Source organism: Quercus robur, chromosome 4 (genome assembly GCF_932294415.1).
Source record: "Quercus robur chromosome 4, dhQueRobu3.1, whole genome shotgun sequence".
NCBI lineage: Eukaryota > Viridiplantae > Streptophyta > Magnoliopsida > Fagales > Fagaceae > Quercus > Quercus robur.
Genome location: NC_065537.1, coordinates 80,791,636 through 80,812,972, shown reverse-complemented (window position 1 = coordinate 80,812,972; position 21,337 = coordinate 80,791,636). Strand labels below are relative to the sequence as shown.

Genomic DNA, 21,337 nt, shown 5'->3' with positions numbered 1-21,337 from the left:
CAAAACAGAGAACAACAATATGCGTTCACAATACTTCAATTGTTAGTTACCTAAATTGTTTATCAGTTTCTTGAATTTACTACCAACACTTTCAGGAAAATTGACTAAACAGCATCTGAAAGTCGCAAGTTCTCAAAAACTTTCTGATAGAATTTTCTCAACTAAACAAGAGAGTAGTAGTAGATGACTCCATGTTACTAGAATGTTACTAATACAGGTTTAGTACTATTACCCGGAGGAACAACATCCGAAACGAGAGATTGGCGTGCATTGGTTGATGAAGAATGGGCTCGGGAAGCTTTAACATGTTCGTATCTGCAACGACTACCATATGCACAAAGTCCTTTCTGATAATAGGTGCAAATCTGTGACCAAAAAAGGCCAGCAAGAGTCAATGATAAAGAAAGAAGGGAACCTTACTAAATGAGAATTAATGGGCAGATGTAATGAAATCAAGCTGAGATCAAAAGATTTACGTTATGTGGAGGATCCTTCCAGTCATGTGAAAACTCACAATGCTCCCCTTACAGACACGCCCCGTGAGCAAAGAACTTGCAGAGAACCCTACAGGAGCAAGAAAAATCAAAGATCATAAAAATTCCAATCATCTTTAACCCCAAAAATAAATAAATCAATTAATTTCTATATAACCCCTACCCCACCCAATTTAGGTGCCCCATAGAAAAAAAAAAATTATCTTGATTACAAAATCTTCATTTCAGCTCCCAAATTTTCTTTGCCACCAAACAAAAGTCAGAAACTTCAACCAAAAAAAAAAAAATCTTTTTTTCTTAAGAAAAATTTTAAAATACATCAAAGTTACATGAATTGATCTTCCTCTTTAAGCCCATTAATAATTCCTCACAAAAGGTTACCCCAAAAATAAATAAATCAATTAATTTCTATAGAACCCCTACCCCACCCAATTTAGTACTGCTTTCCAAAGCCAGGTTGATCCAATAAAAAATACTTATCTCAATAAGCTAGAATGCATACTAATCTACCAAAAGAGAGGACCATTCTGATATGTGAAACAAAAAGGTGAACGCCGTAGGCCATGTTTATTGGAATGTGGAATGACGGGAGAAGGGGAAGAGAAGAGAAGAAATGATAAGAAATTTTCAGGCCAAGTTTGGTTTGCTGAGTTTTTATCACTGATTACTCAGTTTTCATAACTCATTATTCACATTTTGTAGGCCGCACACTTATTGAGATTGTTTGGCTTTGTTTTCATTCTCAATTTTCATAACCCTTTACTCAGAAAAGCTGAGTTAAAGTTATGAAAATTGAAAACATCTTTCTTCAGATTTCCAAACTTGTGTATCTGAACTAGCCCCTAGTCTTTCATGTATAATAACACCACTGGAGAGTGTGTGTGTTTTTGGGTTTTTTTTTGTTTTTTTTTTAATATAAAATATTAAAAATTATATATAGTAACATTTCGTTCCGGTCCGGACCGGTGCAGTCTGGGACCTGGACCAAAAACCTATATGGTTGCGTTGGATTTTTTAAAAGCCTAAAAGGCCAACAACTAAACAACAGAACAAACGACGCCATAATGCAAAGCGTGTTCGGCATGTGGGAACTATAAACGACGCCGTGTGCTTAAAATGAAGCACGCGATTAGCACATGAGCTTAAAATCAAGATAGATAATGTTTAATAAAATCATTTAATTATTAGCATATTGGAGATAATTTGAATTTGGATCATCTGATGTTTTATATCATGAGAAACTATTACTTATTAAAAAAAAAGCTTATATTGTTAATCTTTATCTCATTCTCCAAAAAAAAAAAAAAATCTTTATCTCTTCTTTATATATTAAAAGAATTCAGAAAGTTAGTTATACTTTCAGAAAATGTCAATAACACCCCTAAGCTAATTAGAAAATCTTTATTTTTAAAAATAAATTATATGGTTAAAATTGTAATTCAACAAAATCTATTAAAAAAAAAAAAACTACTAGAGAAACTTTTTTCCTTAAAAACTAGCACGCACTAAACTTAGGGGTTTACTCTATTTCAAATCCTAAATTTTAATCTCTTAAAAATCCCTTTCTATGTAACCTTACTAATAATAGATAAATTCAAAAGGAAAAATTACATTAAATTCAAAATGAAAAAGATTCTTATCGCACGTGTAGAGCGCATGTGATGAAGTTAGTAATATTTTAACTATTAGTTGACTAATTAGAGATAGGAATTTTGGATCAATTGTTTGATACTATGATAAACTATGCTTAAAAGCCAATATAGGTGTCCATTATTCCAATATTCCAATATATATGTCCTACAAGGTCGTGCGGGATGAAAATGGCAATGTGAAGCTCGAGTGTTTGGCCATAGGCAAGCAATTTGCAGTTGAGAAGATTTTTGCACAGGTATTGAGGAAGCTTGTGGAGGATGCATCCAAATTTTTGAATGATGAGGTGAGTAAAGCAGTGATCACAGTACACTAATATATTGGACGCGTGTCCATAATTGAACTCGTGTCTAAATTTCAACGTGTCCAGTGCACTGATATATTGGACACAAGTATAAAATGTAAATCATTTTGAAAAGAGTGGCAATGAGAGACAATTTAGACTTTTACTGTTGGGGTGGAGAGGCTTGGGTTACAAGTTACAATCTCTAAACTTATTTTGTTACAGGCCATGACACACTCCTAACAATGAAGCATTAAAATGTTAAACCAGTAAAAATGGTCTTATTATGGTAATGGTCCATATCTTCATTTTGAAGTATCACACTACAAATTTGGACATGGAAAAAATTATGTGGATGTATTATTGTGTAAATAATTTTCTAGGGTGAATGGAAAATGATTATATAATTAAAAAATTCAAAACAAGATGCGGGTTACCTACATCTAGAAAAAGAACCCTATGAAGTTTCACTATTTTCTAAAATTGGCTTTGGGCTTTTCTCGCACAATTTTGATAAAGGAAAAACAGGCCACCCAAAATGCCCCTCACAAATTGCAAATACTAATTTGTTAAAAATTAATTTGATTAAAGCTATATTGTCATCACTTTTTTGAGTCATGGGGCTGAGCTATGTTTTTATTTAAAAACACATACCGTAATTGTTAAGGGTTAATATCGTGTTGGCAATTTTAATGTGCAAAGTTTGAATTAGAACGAATCATATTAATTTTTTAAATTTCCCTTTCACTTTTTGCATATCATCATGCATTCTCAATCTAATGTTCCAATTATATTATATTGTACTATTATTAGTATTAATATATCTCCATTAGAAGGTATGTAAGTGTATTCTGTCAGTGGTTCATACTTCATACTCTAATTTTTATTTCTATTCTATTTTACTTCTTACTTCTTTCAATTTTTCTAGCATATGATATTTAAGTTGAATGTAACTATTAAAAGAAATTTCTTTTGCATATGGGCTTAAATTTTCGAGAATTCTTTTTAGTGGAAATTGGAAAATCTTAGCTCAAAGAACATTATTAACTCATATTTCTTGAAAAAAAATGCTTAATTTCTTTCAATTTGTAGGTCAGGTTGGATTACATTTGTAGTATATATTTTCAACTCAATCCGACCTTTGAGTTGAGAAATCTCCATGCTAATTCAATCAATGTTACCTTTAAAAGCAACCCAACCTGGGTGAATTGGGTTAGCGTCATTTGTGAGACCTAATAAAAAAAATTAGGTTTTTATTCAACAATTCATGTCTTTTAATTAATTAATAATTACAACAATTGAGCCTTGTAAGGTCACGTTTTTCAGCCCAAGTCCAAAACGTATGAGTTCTTGGACCAGTGAACCCAGTACAATAAATTTGTAGAGAGTAAGTCGAAGAGCCAGGCTTTAGTGCTCGTATAACAGTTAGTATGGTATTTTTCACGGTCAAACTGAGATGAACTGGGTTTATCAAGGAAGATGGGTCCTCGGCACATTCCGAGGACCCTTTTCGAATTTGCTTTTTATTCTCTTCATCCCAGCCCCCCATTCCATCCTATTTATACCCCCTTTATCTCCTCCCCCTTTTTAGATTCATAGCACTGCTCCTTATCCCATCCGCTCATCCCCAAAGTTGTTGGGAGTGGTTGTAAAGGTAGAGAGGCATGGTTATGTCAGGTACAGAGTACCAAATGTAATAATGGCAGCTTTCCCCTAGATATTTCTGTTCTTCCCGTTGTCTTTTTCTGTTTTAGTACTTACCTTATCCTCTGGAATGACCCAGAGTGTCACTACCAATAATAGGCTGCTCCCTTTGTCCTCGGCTACATCCATGGCCGAAGAGGGTTCTTTCCATGGCCGATGAGGGGTTCTTCCTTGGACTGGGCCCTTGGCCCAATGTAGATATTGACATGGGCTTCCCGGTCTTTTACCCCCCACAATAGCCCCTCGAGATTCTTCTTTTCTTCCCCATGAGAGGAAAGGAGGATCTCGATGTGATGACTGCCCTTTCACGCCCATTTTGCACTGTTCCTGGTTGTGAGACATTCTTTTAATTTATCCAAGCCGCTACCGTTTCGGTACACGAGGCGCACTTTTATTAAGGTCTTTTTACGAGGTGATGCAGATCCAACGACTGAAGATTGCTTTGGAAATTGAGCGAGATTTATCTCGCTTGTAATTCTTTCTTGGAGATTTGGGTGAATTGATTGCCACTAAGTTTGCCTCCTATATAAGACACAGGGGGGGGGTCGTTCTTCTTTATTCGCAGACCCTTGAGTCCTACGGGGGTTTCAGACTCTTAGCTCTTCAAATGTTCCCAGGGGCCCCGCCAAGGCAGTGATTGAGATTTAGGGAGTGAAATGGTCAAGGATAAAGGAGAGGTGAAGGGACCAAGCCCTCTTCAGAAGCTACAGGCGTTACTGAGATTCAGAATGACACAGTTAAGGCAGGGAGGCAGAGGCCAAAGATATTTCTCCCCTTCGACCGAACTAGAAAGAAGTCTCCCTTCCTTCAGCCAAAATCCGAAGCAGGTGTAGGTCGCATCAGATTTTTGGTGCGACAAAATTTGGATTTCATTCGGCACCATGTGTCACGTGTGTGCAGATTTGGATTCCCCATCGCCGGTACTATCCATGCTCGATTGCTGCTAGAGCAAGTATGTGGATTTGGTGTCTCTGCTTCTTCTTCTCTCCCATCGTCGATACCATCCATACTTGCTCGATTGCTATTGGAGCAAGATCGTGGATCTGGCGTCTCTGCATCTTCTTCTCTCCCATCGCCGGTACATCCATACTTGCTCGATTGCTGCTAGAACAAGATTGAGGAGTTATTGTTCCCGTGGATTGCTTTTTATAGTTAGCTTTTGAAATAGGCTATCTAAGCCTTTTTATGTACAATGTACTTCTTCTTTATCTAATAAAAAGATGATTTTATTTTACTTCGCAAACCTTTCCTTTTCTACAATAATTGTTTTATGAATGGGTGTATCGGTATCTTTTCTTTCGAATAGTATTTGAGAATTGATGTCGTTGATGGTAAATAGTTGTCACCCCGAATTTGTCAAAACTAACGGGCACATGACCGCTAACTTTAAATAAGTTAACTATATATGACTAGTCAGGAAAACAACCATATGCTTTACATTGCGAATAGTGTAACCGCCAAAGGACGTTTAGTTTAAAATAAACAGTTCGAGGGGATCACCGGGTACTAGGGTTCTCTTCAACATTTGCGATGATGTTTATAGCTTTAGCTTGCTTTAGGCATCTAGTCCAAGGACCGAGGCATGATTGAATTTAGCTTGAACACTTAGAAAGTTGCCAGTGCGTGTTGATTTCCACAAAGCAGGAGGTCTGAGGACCATGCATGACCTTGGTTTTGTCTAGGACTTGGATTCGTCTTTGATGTAACTAGTTTCGCCGTATGTTTGAGTTTGAGGACCATGCAAAACCTTGGTTCTGTCTAGCACTTAGATTTTCTTGAAGTAACTAGTTTCCCCATAGATTTAAGTCTGAGGACCATACAAGACCTTAGTTCTGTCTAGCACTTAGATTTTTCTTGAAGTAACTAGTTTCCCCATAGGTTTGAGTCTGAGGACCATGCAAGACCTTGGTTCTGTCTAGGACTTGGATTCTTCTTAAAGTAACTAGTTTCTCCATAAGTTTGAGTCCGAGGACCATGCAAGACCTTGGATTTTCTTGAAGTAACTAGTTTCCCCATAGGTTTGAGTCCGAGGATCATGCAAGACCTTGGTTCTGTTTAGTACTTAGATTCTTCTTGAAGTAACTAGTTTCCCCATAGGTTTGAGTCCGAGGACCATGCAAGACCTTGGTTCTGTCTAGTACTTAGATTCTTCTTGAAGTTACTAGTTTCCCCATAGGTTTGAGTTTGAGGACCATGCAAGACCTTGGTTCTGTCTAGGACTTGGATTCATCTTGAAGTAACTAGTTTCCCCATAAGTTTGAGTCCGAGGACCATGCAAGACCTTGGTTCTGTCTAGGACTTGGATTTTCTTGAAGTAACTAATTTCCCCATAGGTTTGAGTCCGAGAACTATGCAAGACCTTGGGTCTGTCTAGTACTTAGATTTTCTTGAAGTAACTAGTTTCCTCATAGGTTTGAGTCCAAAGACCATGCAAGACCTTGGTTCTGTCTAGTACTTAGATTCTTCTTGAAGTTACTAGTTTCCCCATAGGTTTGAATCCGAGGACCATGCAAGACCTTGGTTCTGTCTAGTACTTCTTTCCCCAATGAGGATTCATTGAGCCAGACTGCTAGACCCGCAGGAACTAGCCATTTGACATACGTACGGGGCGCATACTTGATGTTAGAAGCCTCTAGAACTGTGCCCCATTTAGCAACCCTCTCTGCGTGATTAGTACCTCGAAGAGTAGCCCTTAGCGAAAGCTGAGTTATGACAATAACTATGTATTCTCGAAAATGATGGGGAAGCTTCCGTGTAGCATGCACCACCGCTGAAATGGCTCTCTTGAGGGACTCTTGCTGATAGGAGCTTCATCCCACTATGATTAACCATTGCACTCACTAACGCACGAGCACTTCCCACAGACGGCGCCAATTATAGGGTCACGTTTTTCAGCCCAAACCCAAGACGTATGGGATCTTGGACCAGTGAACTCAGTACAATAAATTTGTAGAGAGTGGGTCGAAGAGCTAGGCTTTAGTGCCCGTATAACAGTTAGTATGGTATTTTTCACAGTCAAGTTGAGATGAACTAGGTTTATTAAGGAAGATAGGTCCTCGGCACATTCCGAGGACCCTTCTCCAGTTTGCTTTTTATTCTCTCCATCCCAGCGCCCCATTCCATCCTATTTATACCCCCTTTCTTTCCTCCCCCTTTTTAGATTCATAGCGCTGCTCCTTGTCCCATCCGCCCATCCCTAAAGTTGTTGGGAGTGGTTGCAAAGGTAGAGAGGCATGGCTATGTCAGGTACGGAGTATTGAATGTAATAATGGCAGCTTTCCCCTAGATATTTTCGTTCTTCCCGTTGTCCTTTTCTGTCTTAGTATTTACCCTATCCTCTGAAATGACCCGGAGTGTCACTACCAGTAGTAGGCTGCTCCCTTTGTTCTCGGGTACATCCATGGCCGAGAAGGGTTCTTTCCATGGCCGAGGAGGGGTTCTTCCTTAGACTGGGCCCTTGGCCCAATATAGATATTGACATGGGTTTCCCGGTCTTTTACCCCCCACAAGCCTAATATATTCCAATTTCTTCAAAACTAAGTCTAAATAGAGATGGGTTCAAATTACACCCGGTGTAACTTCACAAGAGCTACACCTTTTATGAACCATTGATTACTATTAAATCTAAGGGTTAAAAAACATTCATAGTAATGTCATTATTACTTCCTAGAAATTAGTGATTTAGGCATTAACTCTTATTATTAAAAAAAAAAAAATCACAGCATTAACTCTCTTTTTTTTTCTTCCATATCATCATCTTCTTCCTCTGTATTTCTTTTTCCAAATCAATACATCTGTTACTTTGTCGTTTAAACTCACTAACGGAGCTCATGTGAAACTAGATCGCCAAAGCTAGACGCCCAAACCAATGGAGAGAGAGAAAAATTTGGATTCAACGGTGATACAAAGAGAGGTTGAGCTCGCCGAACTTTTGCTCCCACAACTGCTCGTTGTTCCTGCCATTGATCTCACCATCCTTGGCTTCCACCATTGTTTCATGGTTTCCTACAATAACTAATAAATAAATAGGCACAATCTAGACCGCTGAATGGAATCAGTGATTAATTGTACTCCTCCATTTAGAATTGCTCTTGACCTCCATATATGTACCTGTTGTTGTTGTTAAAGATTCTTCATGAAGCCTTGAAATTGAACCCCTCTCTATCTCTTGTAAAAGATCACCAATCACACTAACAAGTAACCAAAATCTCTCTGTATATTTATATATATTTTTGTTGTTTGTTTTCACTTAGATTTGATCCATTCATCCCTTTAATTGATTGTGTTTACTGTTCAGTCACTTTAGTGTTTTCCAATTGGTTATACATAGATCAAAACATTAGAATTACAATTTCCATTTACTAGGCTTTCGTAGGTATGGTTTTTGTGTGTACACTACATATATCAGTTGCTATTAAAAAACCACAAATCACAGCCAAGGACAGCAATATCGGCAGCAAGAAAGACCAGAGCAATTGGACAACGAAGTCCGGTGAGCCATAGCCTTTCTCTATTAGTTAATGCTGTGATTTTTTTTCTTTAATAATAAGAGTTAATGCCTAAATCACTAATTTCAAGGGAGTAATAATGACATTACTATGAGTGTTTTTTAACCCTTAGATCTAATAGTAATCAATGGTTCATAAAAGGAGTTACACTAGGTGTAACTCTTGTGAAGTTACACTAGATGTAACTTGAACCCATCTCATCTAAAAAATACCAAAATAAATTAAACTATTTCACTCTGAAGCTTAAACTAAATCCCAAAATCCAAAATAAATCAAACTAATAAATTAAAATATATATATTTTTTAAAACTATTAATAATATTGATTGGGTCAGATTACTTGGGTTAAAAATCTAACAAATCTAAATCCAAGATATTGAGTTGGGCCAAATTAGCCAAGTTGTTGGCTTGAACGACGAACACTTAACATTCTCGAGTTCTCTTTTACTACTATCTAATCTCTTTTTCTTTTTTTTCTTTTGAGAAACTACCATCTAATCTAATGACAAGGGATTTTCTATCTCAAACTTAAAAAACAAAAATTCTATTTATATATATATATATATATATCTGTATATATTAAGAGGATTCAGAAAGTTAGTTATTGCTTTTTTTCCGATCAAAAATACCCCTAAATTAATTAACCAACAATTTAAAAATGGGGTTAAAATAATAAATTGGCAAACGAAAGTTAGTTATTGCTTTTTAAACTGTCAAAAATACCCCTATCTAAAACTTAAAAATAGGGTTAAAATAGTACATTAATAAACTCCTGCTTTTATTCAATACCATAAAAAACTCCCCACGTGTTGTCAAAAAAAAAAAAAAAAAACAGTGATGTCAAAAAAATAAAGAAACGTGTACAATAAATCTTCCCCACTTTTCTCCTCAAAAAAAGAACTTCCCACTACTCACGTTTGTAAGAAAATAACTACCCCTCCAATAAAATAAGCAAAAGTTATCCCACGTAAAAAAAAAAAAAAAAAAAAAAGAAGTGATAAAAATTGTGTCAGTACGTTTGTAAGAAAATAACTACCCCTCCAATACAATAAGCAAAAACTATCCCCCCACATAAAAAAAAAAAATAAATAAAAAAATAAAAAAAAAGTGTCAGTTGATATAATTTTCATCAGAACTTCTCATAAAAAAAAGAACTTCTCAGTTGAACCAACGTCTACTCCTATTATTCCGGTTTGAAATAGAATTTTTTTTTGCACATCAAGAAAAACTCTTCTCAATCATTACCATTCCTACTCCTAATTGAAATACAGTTTCTATCAGGTGGCTACATCTTTATATAAAAGGAGCCTGCGTATGGTTTAATTGAATATAGAAGAGAAAACACATGGATCACGTTACTTTTTATTAGTGCCGTGGAACTTTTCAAAATTCTGTCCTTCAACAAGAACGAACTAAGGAACCGGAGGCGACAAACTGAAGAAGATTTTACAAATGGTCAGATTTTTCTTTTGTTTAATTAATCAATTAATTTATTTTTCTTTGCTAAGTTTTGTGATTCGCTCTGCTCTCAAATTGAACTTTCACGCTTCTCTACAAGATTTAGGTAATTCGTTCGTTAAATACTTATTGCAATTCTCCACCAATTTAGATAGACTCACTAACCGTTACATCCAACGTAAGATTACAAAATTATTTCTAAATTAACATTGGTGCCTTTACATGTCTGAGTAGAAAGAATTGTAGTATTCAGGTTTAGCAAATTATATGACAACTGAAATTTTGTGTGATATAGGGTTTTTTTTCCTTTTTAGTCGTGTAGGTGTAAGGAATTTCTTTTTCTTTTTTTTGCTAATACCAACAGATGTGTTTATGAACAGTTAAAAGTCTTCAATTTTAGATAAGCTTTTTTTTTTTCTTTTTTTTTTTTTTTTTAGAAATAAATTTTAGATAAGTTAAAATCTAAGATTTTTAAGTTTTTACTTATCTAAAATTTTAAAAGGAGTAACCGAGTAAGAACCATGTATTCCGGGTGACTTTTTAAAAAGTGATAATTGATTATCCTAACCAATTTTTATTAAGCCTTCAACGTGTAGGTGTAAGGATTTTTTTTTTTTTTTTTTTTTTTTTGCTAATATCAGCAGATGTGTTTATGAACAGTTAAAACTCTTAAATTTTAGATAAGTTTTTTATTTTTTTTTTATTTTTTTTTTTAATGAGAAAGATATTTTAGATAAGCTAAAACTTAAGATTTTTAAGTTGTTACTTATCTAAAATTTTAAATTTTAGTTAAGGAGTAATCGAGTAAGACAAATTTCTAAACAATTTTAAAAGTTTTATTTTATTAAAAAACTTTAGAAAAATAAAAGAAATTATAAGGATTAGAAGTTAAGACTAAGAGTACAGCTTGAATTGCCCAATTCAAATGGGAGAACGTGTGTGTGGTGGTGGTGGAAGTTTGTATTTGTGTAGAAGTTGAGTATTTTAAATTTTAAATTGGTAATGGATGTCTTTCCTATGTGAAAAAAAAAAAAAAAAGTTTTTGCTATCTTTTTTATTTTTATTTTTTTGTTGCGAATCCATATAATATTTTTGTTATGTACCATCGGATTTTTATAAAGTACTACAAAATATGTCACTTTGGTTGTCTATTAATTCACTAATGGGAAGCATTGATTTTATTTTTAATCTAATTTGTATTAACTAGATATGAGTTCCGAAAATACACAAACGCATCCTATAAATAATAGAGAACATGGAACAACAGGCATTGAGCACGGTCAAACTGATTTAGAGACAAATCAAATAAATTTAAATGAAGACCCTGTGCAAGTGGTAGGCATAAATCGGCTTACACATATTCGTCGTTTGGCTCGCAATATATCAATTGCGCAAAATGAAGCCCAACTTAGTAGGGGTGAGAATACAGGTAATCAGATTAATCTTTTTCTTTTTTTTCTTTTTTAATTTTTATTTGAGGATGGCCTTTTTAAGATCTCATTGGTCCCACTCTATTAGAGTTAGAGTTATTCTAACCTTTATATATATACATATAATAATAATATTGTTACAGATGAACCAACTGAGCAAACACATTTTCAAATGTCTCGGAGAAATAGATTAACTACCATACGACGAGAGGCTCGAACTATTTCAAACCCTACTAATGTCATACGCCACTCTCATGGTAATGTTAATGTATCCAACCATTCCCAATCTTTATCTTGCATATATCATTACAATATTTTTAATATCAAGATAAACAATATTACTAACTCACTGCTCATGTTATATTTACTTTCATTCCAGATTATCTAAATATAATGCCAAATGACTTTGAGGCTGGACCAAGTAATATGAATCCTGACATTAATGATGGTATATTCATTACAGTCTAACATCATCTCATGTATTTAAATATTTTATACAATTTTCTTCAGTACCCAACCATTTTTAACCATAATTTTGCATATAATGTTACAATATTTTTAATGTCAAGATCAACAATATTATTAACTTATTGATGAATTTAAATATATGCTTCATTCCAGAAGATCCAAATATAATGCCAAATGACATTGAGGCTGGACCAAGTGACTTGAATCTCGACATTAATTATGGTAAGCTTATTACAGTCTATTAATAAAGTTTACATGTCATGACATGTATTTAAACATTTTATTTATACAAAAAAATTAAAATAAAAATTGTTAATAATTATTTCTCCCCACATGACACTCATCACACCCCTAGGTTTTTTTGGTGATTAGAAATGTAGTAATCCCAAATTATAATAAATGCTCTAAATTATAATATATAGGAGTATTTTTAATCTTTACCCTTCCCAATCCTTGAACCATGTCACACGTGCCAAAAGTGCAGAGTCCCAAGCTTCGACTTTCTAGGCGCTTCTTTATTGTTCTTTCCAAAAAATCCAAAGCTTCTACACGGTCTCAGCAAATGACAGAACTAAGCAAACCCAGAGTATTCCAGAAGTGCCCACATGGATATCTCTCTCTTATTACAAAACCCAAAACACTCTTTGCATTATCACACAAACGCAAAAAGTTCAAGTCTTTTGCAAATAGCAATTAGCAAACCCAAAAGAAAAAAAAAAATGGCAACTTTAACACCAACCCATATCCACTTCTATCCTTCTTGTTCCCATAAACCAAGCAAAAAAACTTGGTGTACCATAACCAGCTCAAGAAACTTGTTCTTGGGTCAGCAACCAAAAACGAAATGGCATAGTTGTAGTAGTAGGAGGAGGAGGAGATGGGAACAACAATGTGGTGGTGTGTGAGAAAGTGGTTGGTATTGACTTGGGGACAACTAACAGTGCAGTGGCAGCCATGGAAGGTGGGAAGCCAACGATTGTGACTAACGCTGAGGGGCAGAGAACGACACCATCTGTGGTAGCGTACACTAAGAATGGTGATAAGCTTGTTGGGCAAATTGCTAAGAGACAAGCTGTGGTGAATCCTGCGAACACTTTCTTTTCTGTCAAAAGGTTTATTGGGAGGAAAATGTCTGAAGTGGATGAGGAGGCCAAGCAAGTCGGTAAATTTATCACTTTTCTTGTAAGTTTATACTGTAAAGTTAGTATTTTAACTTGAGCATTTGTAAATTGGAGGCAGAATTTGTAGATTAGAGACAGCATTTGTATTTGGATTAGTGTTCACAAGAGCTTGAACTGTGAATTTTAATGATCTTTTAACCATTAGTATGCTATTTGGAGATAGGAACTTAGGATTGCTTTGTTGGATACCGTAACATGTTCTGGTATTGTTTGATCAAAACCCAATTTTTAGATTAATCTTGATTGGTTTTTTTTTTTTTTTTTTTTTTTTGGAATCAAACATATATTATTATTATAAATGAATATAAATTCAATCATTTAAATACTAGTAGATTATAGATAGGATTTGAATTTGGATTAGATGTTACTTGTTATGCAATCATAATAAACTATCACTTAAATGGTAAATTTTGATAATTTTATATTCTTATAACCATTAGTATGCTATCACATGTTCAGATATCATGATAGACAATGTTTAATAAAATCATTTAATTAGTAGTATGTTGGAGATAATTTGAATTTGGATCATCTGATGTCTTATATCATGAGAAACTATTACTTATTGAAAAAGCTTAAATTGTTAATCTTTATAATATTTTAACTAGTAGTTGACTAATTAGAGATAGGAATTTTGGATCAATTGTTTGATACTATGATAAACTAGTGTGAATTTAATCATTTAACTATTATTCCAATATTCCAATATAGGTGTCATACAAGGTCGTGCGGGACGAAAATGGCAATGTGAAGCTCGAGTGTCCGGCCATAGGCAAGCAATTTGCAGCTTAGGAGATTTCTGCACAGGTATTGAGGAAGCTTGTGGAGGATGCATCCGAGTTTCTGAATGATGGGGTGAGTAAAGCAGTAATCACAGTGCCAGCATACGTCAATGATTCGCAGAGGACAGCTACAAAAGATGAAGATGCAGGTTGCATTGCAGGGTTAGACATCCTGCAAATAATCAATGAACCTACTGCTGCTTCGCTTGCTTATGGGTTTGAGAAGAAAAACAATGAGACCATCCTGGTTTTTTACCTTGGAGGTGGTACTTTTGACGTTTCAGATATGCCAAATGCTTTGTTACTCCTCTTATTGGATTTTTCTTTGTTATTGGTAAGGTACATGCACACCCAGTTGAAAAATCTCACTCATAACCCTTTTTATGAGACGAGTAAGGCAGAGTTCATTGACTTTTTTCCTTTTCTCCGGCTAATCCTCCTCATATGTTTGTTTTTACTTATTGTATAGAGAATTATCCTTGTGGATTGTAGTCAGGCTGTTCCATTTGCACATGCGAAGTAGAATCTTTTGGGTTATCCACCATGTATTAGTTCTGGTCATTGCCTCAAATGTCTGTTAAATTGGAGGTTCACAAGTTCCAAGTCACTCATTCTATGTGTTATAATTCAGTGAGTTTGACAAATATTAATGTTTGAAATTCTTCCCAGCTTGACTATCTGGGAGGGGGGGTATGCAAGAACACAAATGAGATGACTACATGTGTGAGTGATTCCTCCACATTTTTCTGGTGTGCCTTTTATTCTTGTATTTATTCCTAGGTGTCTTAGGTATTAGATAATATGGATGCATTGTTGATAACTTACATGCTTGACCATAGGTTAATAATAACAGATTTCCTCTCGTTCACTCTCTTTGTTCATTTTTTCGTTGGGGGATGATAAGATCTTTATCCAAACCAGAGGAATTCTGCAGGACAGATTACAGAGAAGTAGCAACTTTGCTGCAAACTATTCCGTAAAACTTAGGTACAGCTCCTTAGGTGTTGTACATTGGGTTCCTCGATCTAGTTCAACTTGATGGCTGCATTGACCTCTTGGGACTTACAAAAATGGAATGAGCCTCTCGGGACTTAATTGTTGATAAAGAGCAACTAGCAGCTTGGCTGTTAGCAAAAGAAAAAATTAAAGCTTCCATCATCCTCTACAAATTACACACACACACACATTTCTGACACAACCATATTGCAAAAAACAAACCAGGACCAATCAGAAATAATCAGCATGCCTCAACTTTTCTCATGAATTGAGTCAGGACTTCTCTTTATAGCAGTTTGGGATTTTTGGGCAATGATTTGAACATTTTAATTGATTTTCCAATGCCCTTTTATGTCATTTGAAATCAAGCTATTAGTTTAGAGGAGAATTCCTGAAATGGATTTCTTGTTCAGGAACTTCTAGGTCTCATTGTCTTTAGATAAATGTTGGCTGATCTTTACAAGGCATAGCTCTTTTTTTCTAGTCTGTGGGATTATACCATTGCATGAAATATTGCTCAGGTTCAGATATTGTCCTTCCAGCTGCAGTTTGGAAGCTCTATTTACAGTGTTGTAAAAGGTTTTACCTATATTGCTGCTTTGGCATCTGCTCCCCAACTGCAATTTTAAGTATTATATTCAGGTATTATGTTGGGGGAGATTGCCAAAAAAGAATCTTAGCCTCTTAGGAATACATATGAAACAAATTAACAAGCACAAAGTGGTAATGTGACGATCCTTACATGTGTCAATAAGCATTCAGTGAACATATGGTGTTTTGTGATTCCCGAAATTCAATCCTCCAAAAGCAGTTTTATAGATTAAAAGAGTGACCTGGACCTTGTGATTTTTAAACATCTGATCTCTTAAAAGGTTTTTGATTTAACACAACTGTAGTTAGGTAGCATACAATCATTTGAACACTATGCCTTTTCACTACTTTTACCTTTTTCTTAGCATTGCTATTGAATCCTAGTCCTTTAATTCAATTAAACAGCATGTATAAGAGATTGTTTTACCAGAATTATGAAAATATGACCATAGTTTTCTAAAAATAGCACACTATTACTCATCATATGTGATTTTTCACTTGTTTTCTTTTGGTGCAAAAGGAAACTGTTTGTCAGTGGTTGTTGTGGTCTGTTATGTATTAAATCTGCAGTTCTTGAGGTTGGAGATGGAGTTTTTGAGGTACTTTCCACATCAGGGGACACTCATCTAGGAGGAGATGATTTTGACAAGGTTTGAACAAGACAAACGAATAGAGCTTTTGCTATTCTTTGTTTTCTGGTCTGTTAGTTGTTACTAAAATTACACGTCTATATTCTATAATCTTAAACAGAGAATAGTTGATTGGCTTGCCCAAAACTTTAAAAGAGATGAAGGAATAGACCTTCTGAAAGACAAGCAAACTCTACAACATCTCACAGAGACTGCGGAGAAAGCAAAGATGGAGCTGTCATCTCTGACTCAGACCAGTATTAGGTATGTGACAATTTCTTTGCCTTCTTTCTATGAATGGATCTCTTTGGCATGATCACTGAGGAAAAGCTTTCTGTTGTTACAGTTTACCTTTCATTAGTGCCACTGCAGATGGCCCAAAACACATTGACACCACCCTGACAAGGGTCAAATTTGAAGAATTATGTTCAGATTTACAAGACAGGTATGTAAGTTGAAAACTGCTACTCTGTGGTTGCCCCCTATGCATGTTCCAAAATGGAATAATTCTCATATGAAATATCTATGTGTGTTTGATTTCCATTACTGGAGTTTGCTGCCTGTTGTTTTAAAACAGTATGTTTTTGCCAATATGAATACCTATCTGCCTGCATAAGTTCAGTGGATTACAAATGAAATCTATTTTTTTCTTAGGCTACGAGGACCAGTTGAAACTGCCTTGAAAGATGCAAATCTTTCCTTCAAAGATTTAGATGAAGTAATCCTTGTTGGTGGTTCTACTCGCATCCCAGCTGTTCAGGAGCTTGTGAGGAAGATGACTGGAAAAGAGCCCAATGTGACTGTAAATCCTAATGAAATTGTTGCTCTTGGGGCTGCAGTTCAGGTTTGTCCTTATCTTGTTGAGATAAACTACCACTTAAGTGGGTTGCAACATGTAGGATTTTTTAATAGGAGGTAGAGCAGTTGAACTCTCTGATATGAAGATAAGTTACTACTTGTTCTAATAGCTTAAGCTACTAGAAATGGTGAATTAAATTATTTAACAATTATTTTAACGCGCTCTAAATTTTTTTTCTTAGTCTATTTGAAAAATAAATGACTATGTATCTCTATTACTGATATTATCTGCTGTAATACTTATTGATATTGCATAAATTGTTGAGGCATCAATATTTATTTTGGTTAATTTTTTTTTTTTTTTCAGGCTGGTGTTTTAGCTGGAGAAGTTAGTGACATTGTTGCTGCAGCTTTGTTGCTGTTGTAGTTGTAGTATGACAATATCTCTTTTATATTGAGTAATTTGAGTGTATTGGGGTTTGGGTTTTGTGAGAATTCTGTCACACCACCTTTGTATTTTCCATATTTGTTAGTGGAAATTTCTCCTTGTCTTCGCCCGTGGATGTAGGCTAAAGGCCGAACCACGTAAATCCTTGGCATTCTCTCTTGTGCGTGATTGTCTATTTATCTATGGTTTTTTTTTTTTTTTTTTTTTTTTTTTTTTTGAGTTCTTTTTAAAACCCATAATATTTTAACATTCAAACTTATGTGAACGTGCTTCCTGGAAACCTTTCCCACAATTGTCAATCTATAGCCAATCCAGTCAACTTGATGCTGGGTTACTTTTGGCACTACACTAGTGTCATTTGGATCAACTGGAAAAACAATTGGTGGGAATGATGTGATTGATGCAAATTTCAGTGATAGAACTTCTTGCATATTTGTATTTTCTATGTTAGTTTGTACAGGCTATGTTGGCTGTGATTTTGCAAAGTATGATGTGTATATTTTCAATATGTTTTGGAAAATGGGTAGTCTATGGGGCATCCTCTTGAAAGAATTAATTAAAAAAAATTGGAGTTTGTACGTTTTTTTAAATTTCTACATTTGGTCAAGTAGGTGGTTGATTTGTATAATCAGCGCCACCAAGGATTGTTTATCTTTAGTTTTTCATGATGATTTTGCATCAACAGTGTATATGAAATAAGTTTTAGCGCCATACAAGTGCATCAAACGTCTTACTTTCAAGTTTTAATGAGCAGTAGAACTACTTAAATTAGTGGACTGGAAACTAACTAATTATTACCAGTTCAATAATTTTTTGCGATCTTATTTGCTTCAATTCAACCTTTTCGTTTGCTTTGAGATTTATGGTAAGGAAAAGACAATGTGGCCATGTGGGCTTCGACAAAAGGGAATGGTCGTATCTAACTCTTTGAAGGACTGGATGGGCCTCCTTCAGCACATTGGTTCGTGGAGTTCATACTCCCTAAGCACTGGATTCCTCCAAACTTAGAATTATCCAAAAACAACAAAAAAAAGTTTATTATAGTTTACCTACGAACGGCTTTGAAGCAATATTCTCTGGCCTGTTATATTATTATTCATAAAATTATTCACGTGTAACTTATGAGTTTATTTAAACAAATCTCATGACTCATTTTTTTAGTCTCTTCTATAGCTAGTTAATGACAAGAGGATTAATTTTTAAAAAAATATATCACAATGTTTGCATTTGTAAAATTTGGTTTTACAAGCCCTCACCAAATCCAGTTTTATTATTATTATTATTATTATTTATTTTGCTTACTTTATGATTTGGTGTATGTAATTGTGATAAAATGCAATTATCTTGTTGATCATATAATTGAGATAAATTGATAATTAATTAATCATTTTGTTAAATATTTAATAAAAGGGTCTGAAACATATTTTTCAATTGACATGAGAACAATCTGAATACATAGGGTTCAAAACCAGATTTTTAGCTTTAGCATTTTTCTTTTTGAACATATCAAAGTTTAAAATTTAAAGAGATAAACCACTTGGCCTACACTTTAATTAATGTAATATATAAACACACAAAAAAACTATGAAATCTTGATGTTTACATGTTGGAAATTTTATATTTTGAGAATCTAATAAAAAATTAAATATATAATTATTTAATAGGATGGTTGACATTGTCATTACATTTACATGTTAGATTCGGTTTAGAAGCATGATCTTTCACAACCTATCCAATGCGCAGTAATATTTGAGAAGAAAGTTTCATTAAAGCAAAATCTAAAGCCACGAGAGAAAAGAAAACTATTTTTCTAAGATCTAATCTATTTATTTTATTAAAAAAAAGGGGCTAAAACTACAATAACATATATACTCTTTTGTAAGAAAAAATTGTAAAATAATGATATGATGATTGTCACGTTGGCCATTTCCTGATTAAAGCAAAATTCAGAGTCCAATCCTAATCCAATCCTAATAGATATTAACAACATTCTCCAAAAAAAAAAAATAGATATTAACAAAAAAAAAATTATACATTTTCATTAACATAATAACTTAAAAAGAGAAATTCAAATAAAAGAAATTTAAACAAGTAATTTTACTACTTAAGAGTAAATTGAGAAAATAAATCATTGTACAAACATTTAAATGTTGACTATCAACCTGAAATTTTTCAAAAAAATCTACATTTGTCTTGGTTTATTTTATGAATTTGTACAACGCTTTTTTTTTTTTAATTTCAATTTGTACTACCATATATATTAAAATGATTGAATTTTGAGTTATTGTCTACAGGATTTTAAAAATCAGTGCTCCGTTTCTGAATGAGATTGGGTGGACTTGTTATGGGCTTCTATTGAGGAATTTGTATCTTGCCCAACAAAGCGTAGCCATGTATCTAGTGCGTTATATTTTCATCGTATTAGAGCATCTCTAATAGGAGAGCTAAATACAAAATCATTTCTATTATAGAGAGCAAACCTATAAAATAGGTCTCCAATAGACTCTTTATATCCGAAATTTTTTTTTTTTTTTTTGCTCATGAACAATAGCTCATCAAGTCTGATGGGCAACTGTTCATTCTTCAAATACTTTTTTCTATTATAATAATAAGATATTGAATAAAAAAAATATTGAAAAATGTGTAGTTGTTAAAAAAAGAAAAAATAATAAATGAAAAAATAATATTTAAATGAGATAGAGAATAAGATAAAGAATTTATTAAAAAGTATATTTGAAAAAGTGGGTAGTTAAAAGGTAAAAGTCACTATTTATTCTCTAAACAGTACAAAAATTTGCCTGATACGATGGAAATGCTCTTAGCCTTGCCGTTTACTTCTGTCAGTAAATTTACTATCAAATAAGTGGTGTCTATTGTGTCACATCACCAGTATTATACTAATTGTCACTAGATTACTAGTGTCTGGTGGAAATAGATGACAAAATCAATAGAATAATGAGATAGAGCAACTGCATCTGTTATTGAAAATTTTCCCTCTATTTTACATAAAAAAATTATTTTTTATATTTTATACATCTATTTTTATAAAACACTTACATCAGTCTATTTATCCTATAGTACATGATTACTGTAGCACTTGTACATTTATGTTTAATTTTACACCCATTAATGTGGATGTTTTTTTGTTCAAAAAGTGTAAAATTGATTACTTTTTATATTTTGCAAAATTTTACATGAGCTGATTCGGTTGCTCTAAGAGGCTTAAATTAAAAACTACCCCAAACTTTAAGGAGCCAAAAATGTTCTTTAGTTAAAAGAAAATTTTTTAGAATAATAAAATTAATTCAGCATAAAGTACTGTAGAAGAGAAGGACAATGAGATGATAGTATATAAACACACCAAAAAAAAATGTTAAAATTAAAAGATTCCATGTGCGAAAATTTATATATTGAAAATTAAAAAAGAAAAAAGAAAGTTAAATATAAAATTATAGGAGTCAGACTTAAGTCCAGTATCCAGTAATATTGGATCCGTTAAGATGATGACATAGATACATATTTAGATACGTATCACCATCTAACCGGGTCCAATACACTAAATACACTTAACCTAAACTAAGTCCAATTTATAGAATCTTGAACAACCCATTCCAAATATATATATATATATATATATTTTGAGAATTAACCCATCCCAAATTTAAAACCATTAAAGCAAAGAAAACTTTTCCCTAAGAAATAATTTTTTTTTAAGACAAAAAAAAATGATTAGGTAAAATTGATGTACCATAAGTTTAGAATTCATGACGATACGAATGGCACAATAAATTTTCCAACTAAAGCCTCTGTCGCACTCATTTTATTTGGTGCGGAAGGGCCAAGGCCCGACACTCCCATTATGATTGTACCAAGAAAATGACAAAAGAAAACTAATGACCTAGATGACGTCCGTACTGT

The 21,337-nt window shown here is 33.8% G+C and overlaps 1 protein-coding gene and 1 pseudogene across 24 annotated transcripts in view; one reads left to right on the top strand and one right to left on the bottom strand.

The window, feature by feature from the left end:
• LOC126724297 (E3 ubiquitin-protein ligase makorin-like) overlaps positions 1–21,337 on the bottom strand; it is a 132,921-nt gene that overhangs the window by 5,128 nt on the left and 106,456 nt on the right. For 2 of the 24 annotated variants that reach the window (XR_007654874.1, XM_050428894.1), the window contains exon 2: positions 233–365. The exons of 19 other annotated variants lie outside the window; for them this stretch is intronic. Coding sequence is in view for 1 of the 5 variants with exons in the window: in XM_050428894.1 (XP_050284851.1) it covers positions 233–365 (133 nt within the window). In the remaining 4 variants the exon portion in view is untranslated. Of the gene's footprint in view, positions 1–50; positions 122–232; positions 366–476; positions 1,351–21,337 lie in introns of those variants that run through there. 3 more of the 24 variants (XR_007654878.1, XR_007654875.1, XR_007654880.1) reach the window with 3 other exon arrangements.
• LOC126724286 (heat shock 70 kDa protein 6, chloroplastic-like) overlaps positions 13,989–21,337 on the top strand; it is a 70,441-nt pseudogene continuing 63,092 nt past the window's right edge.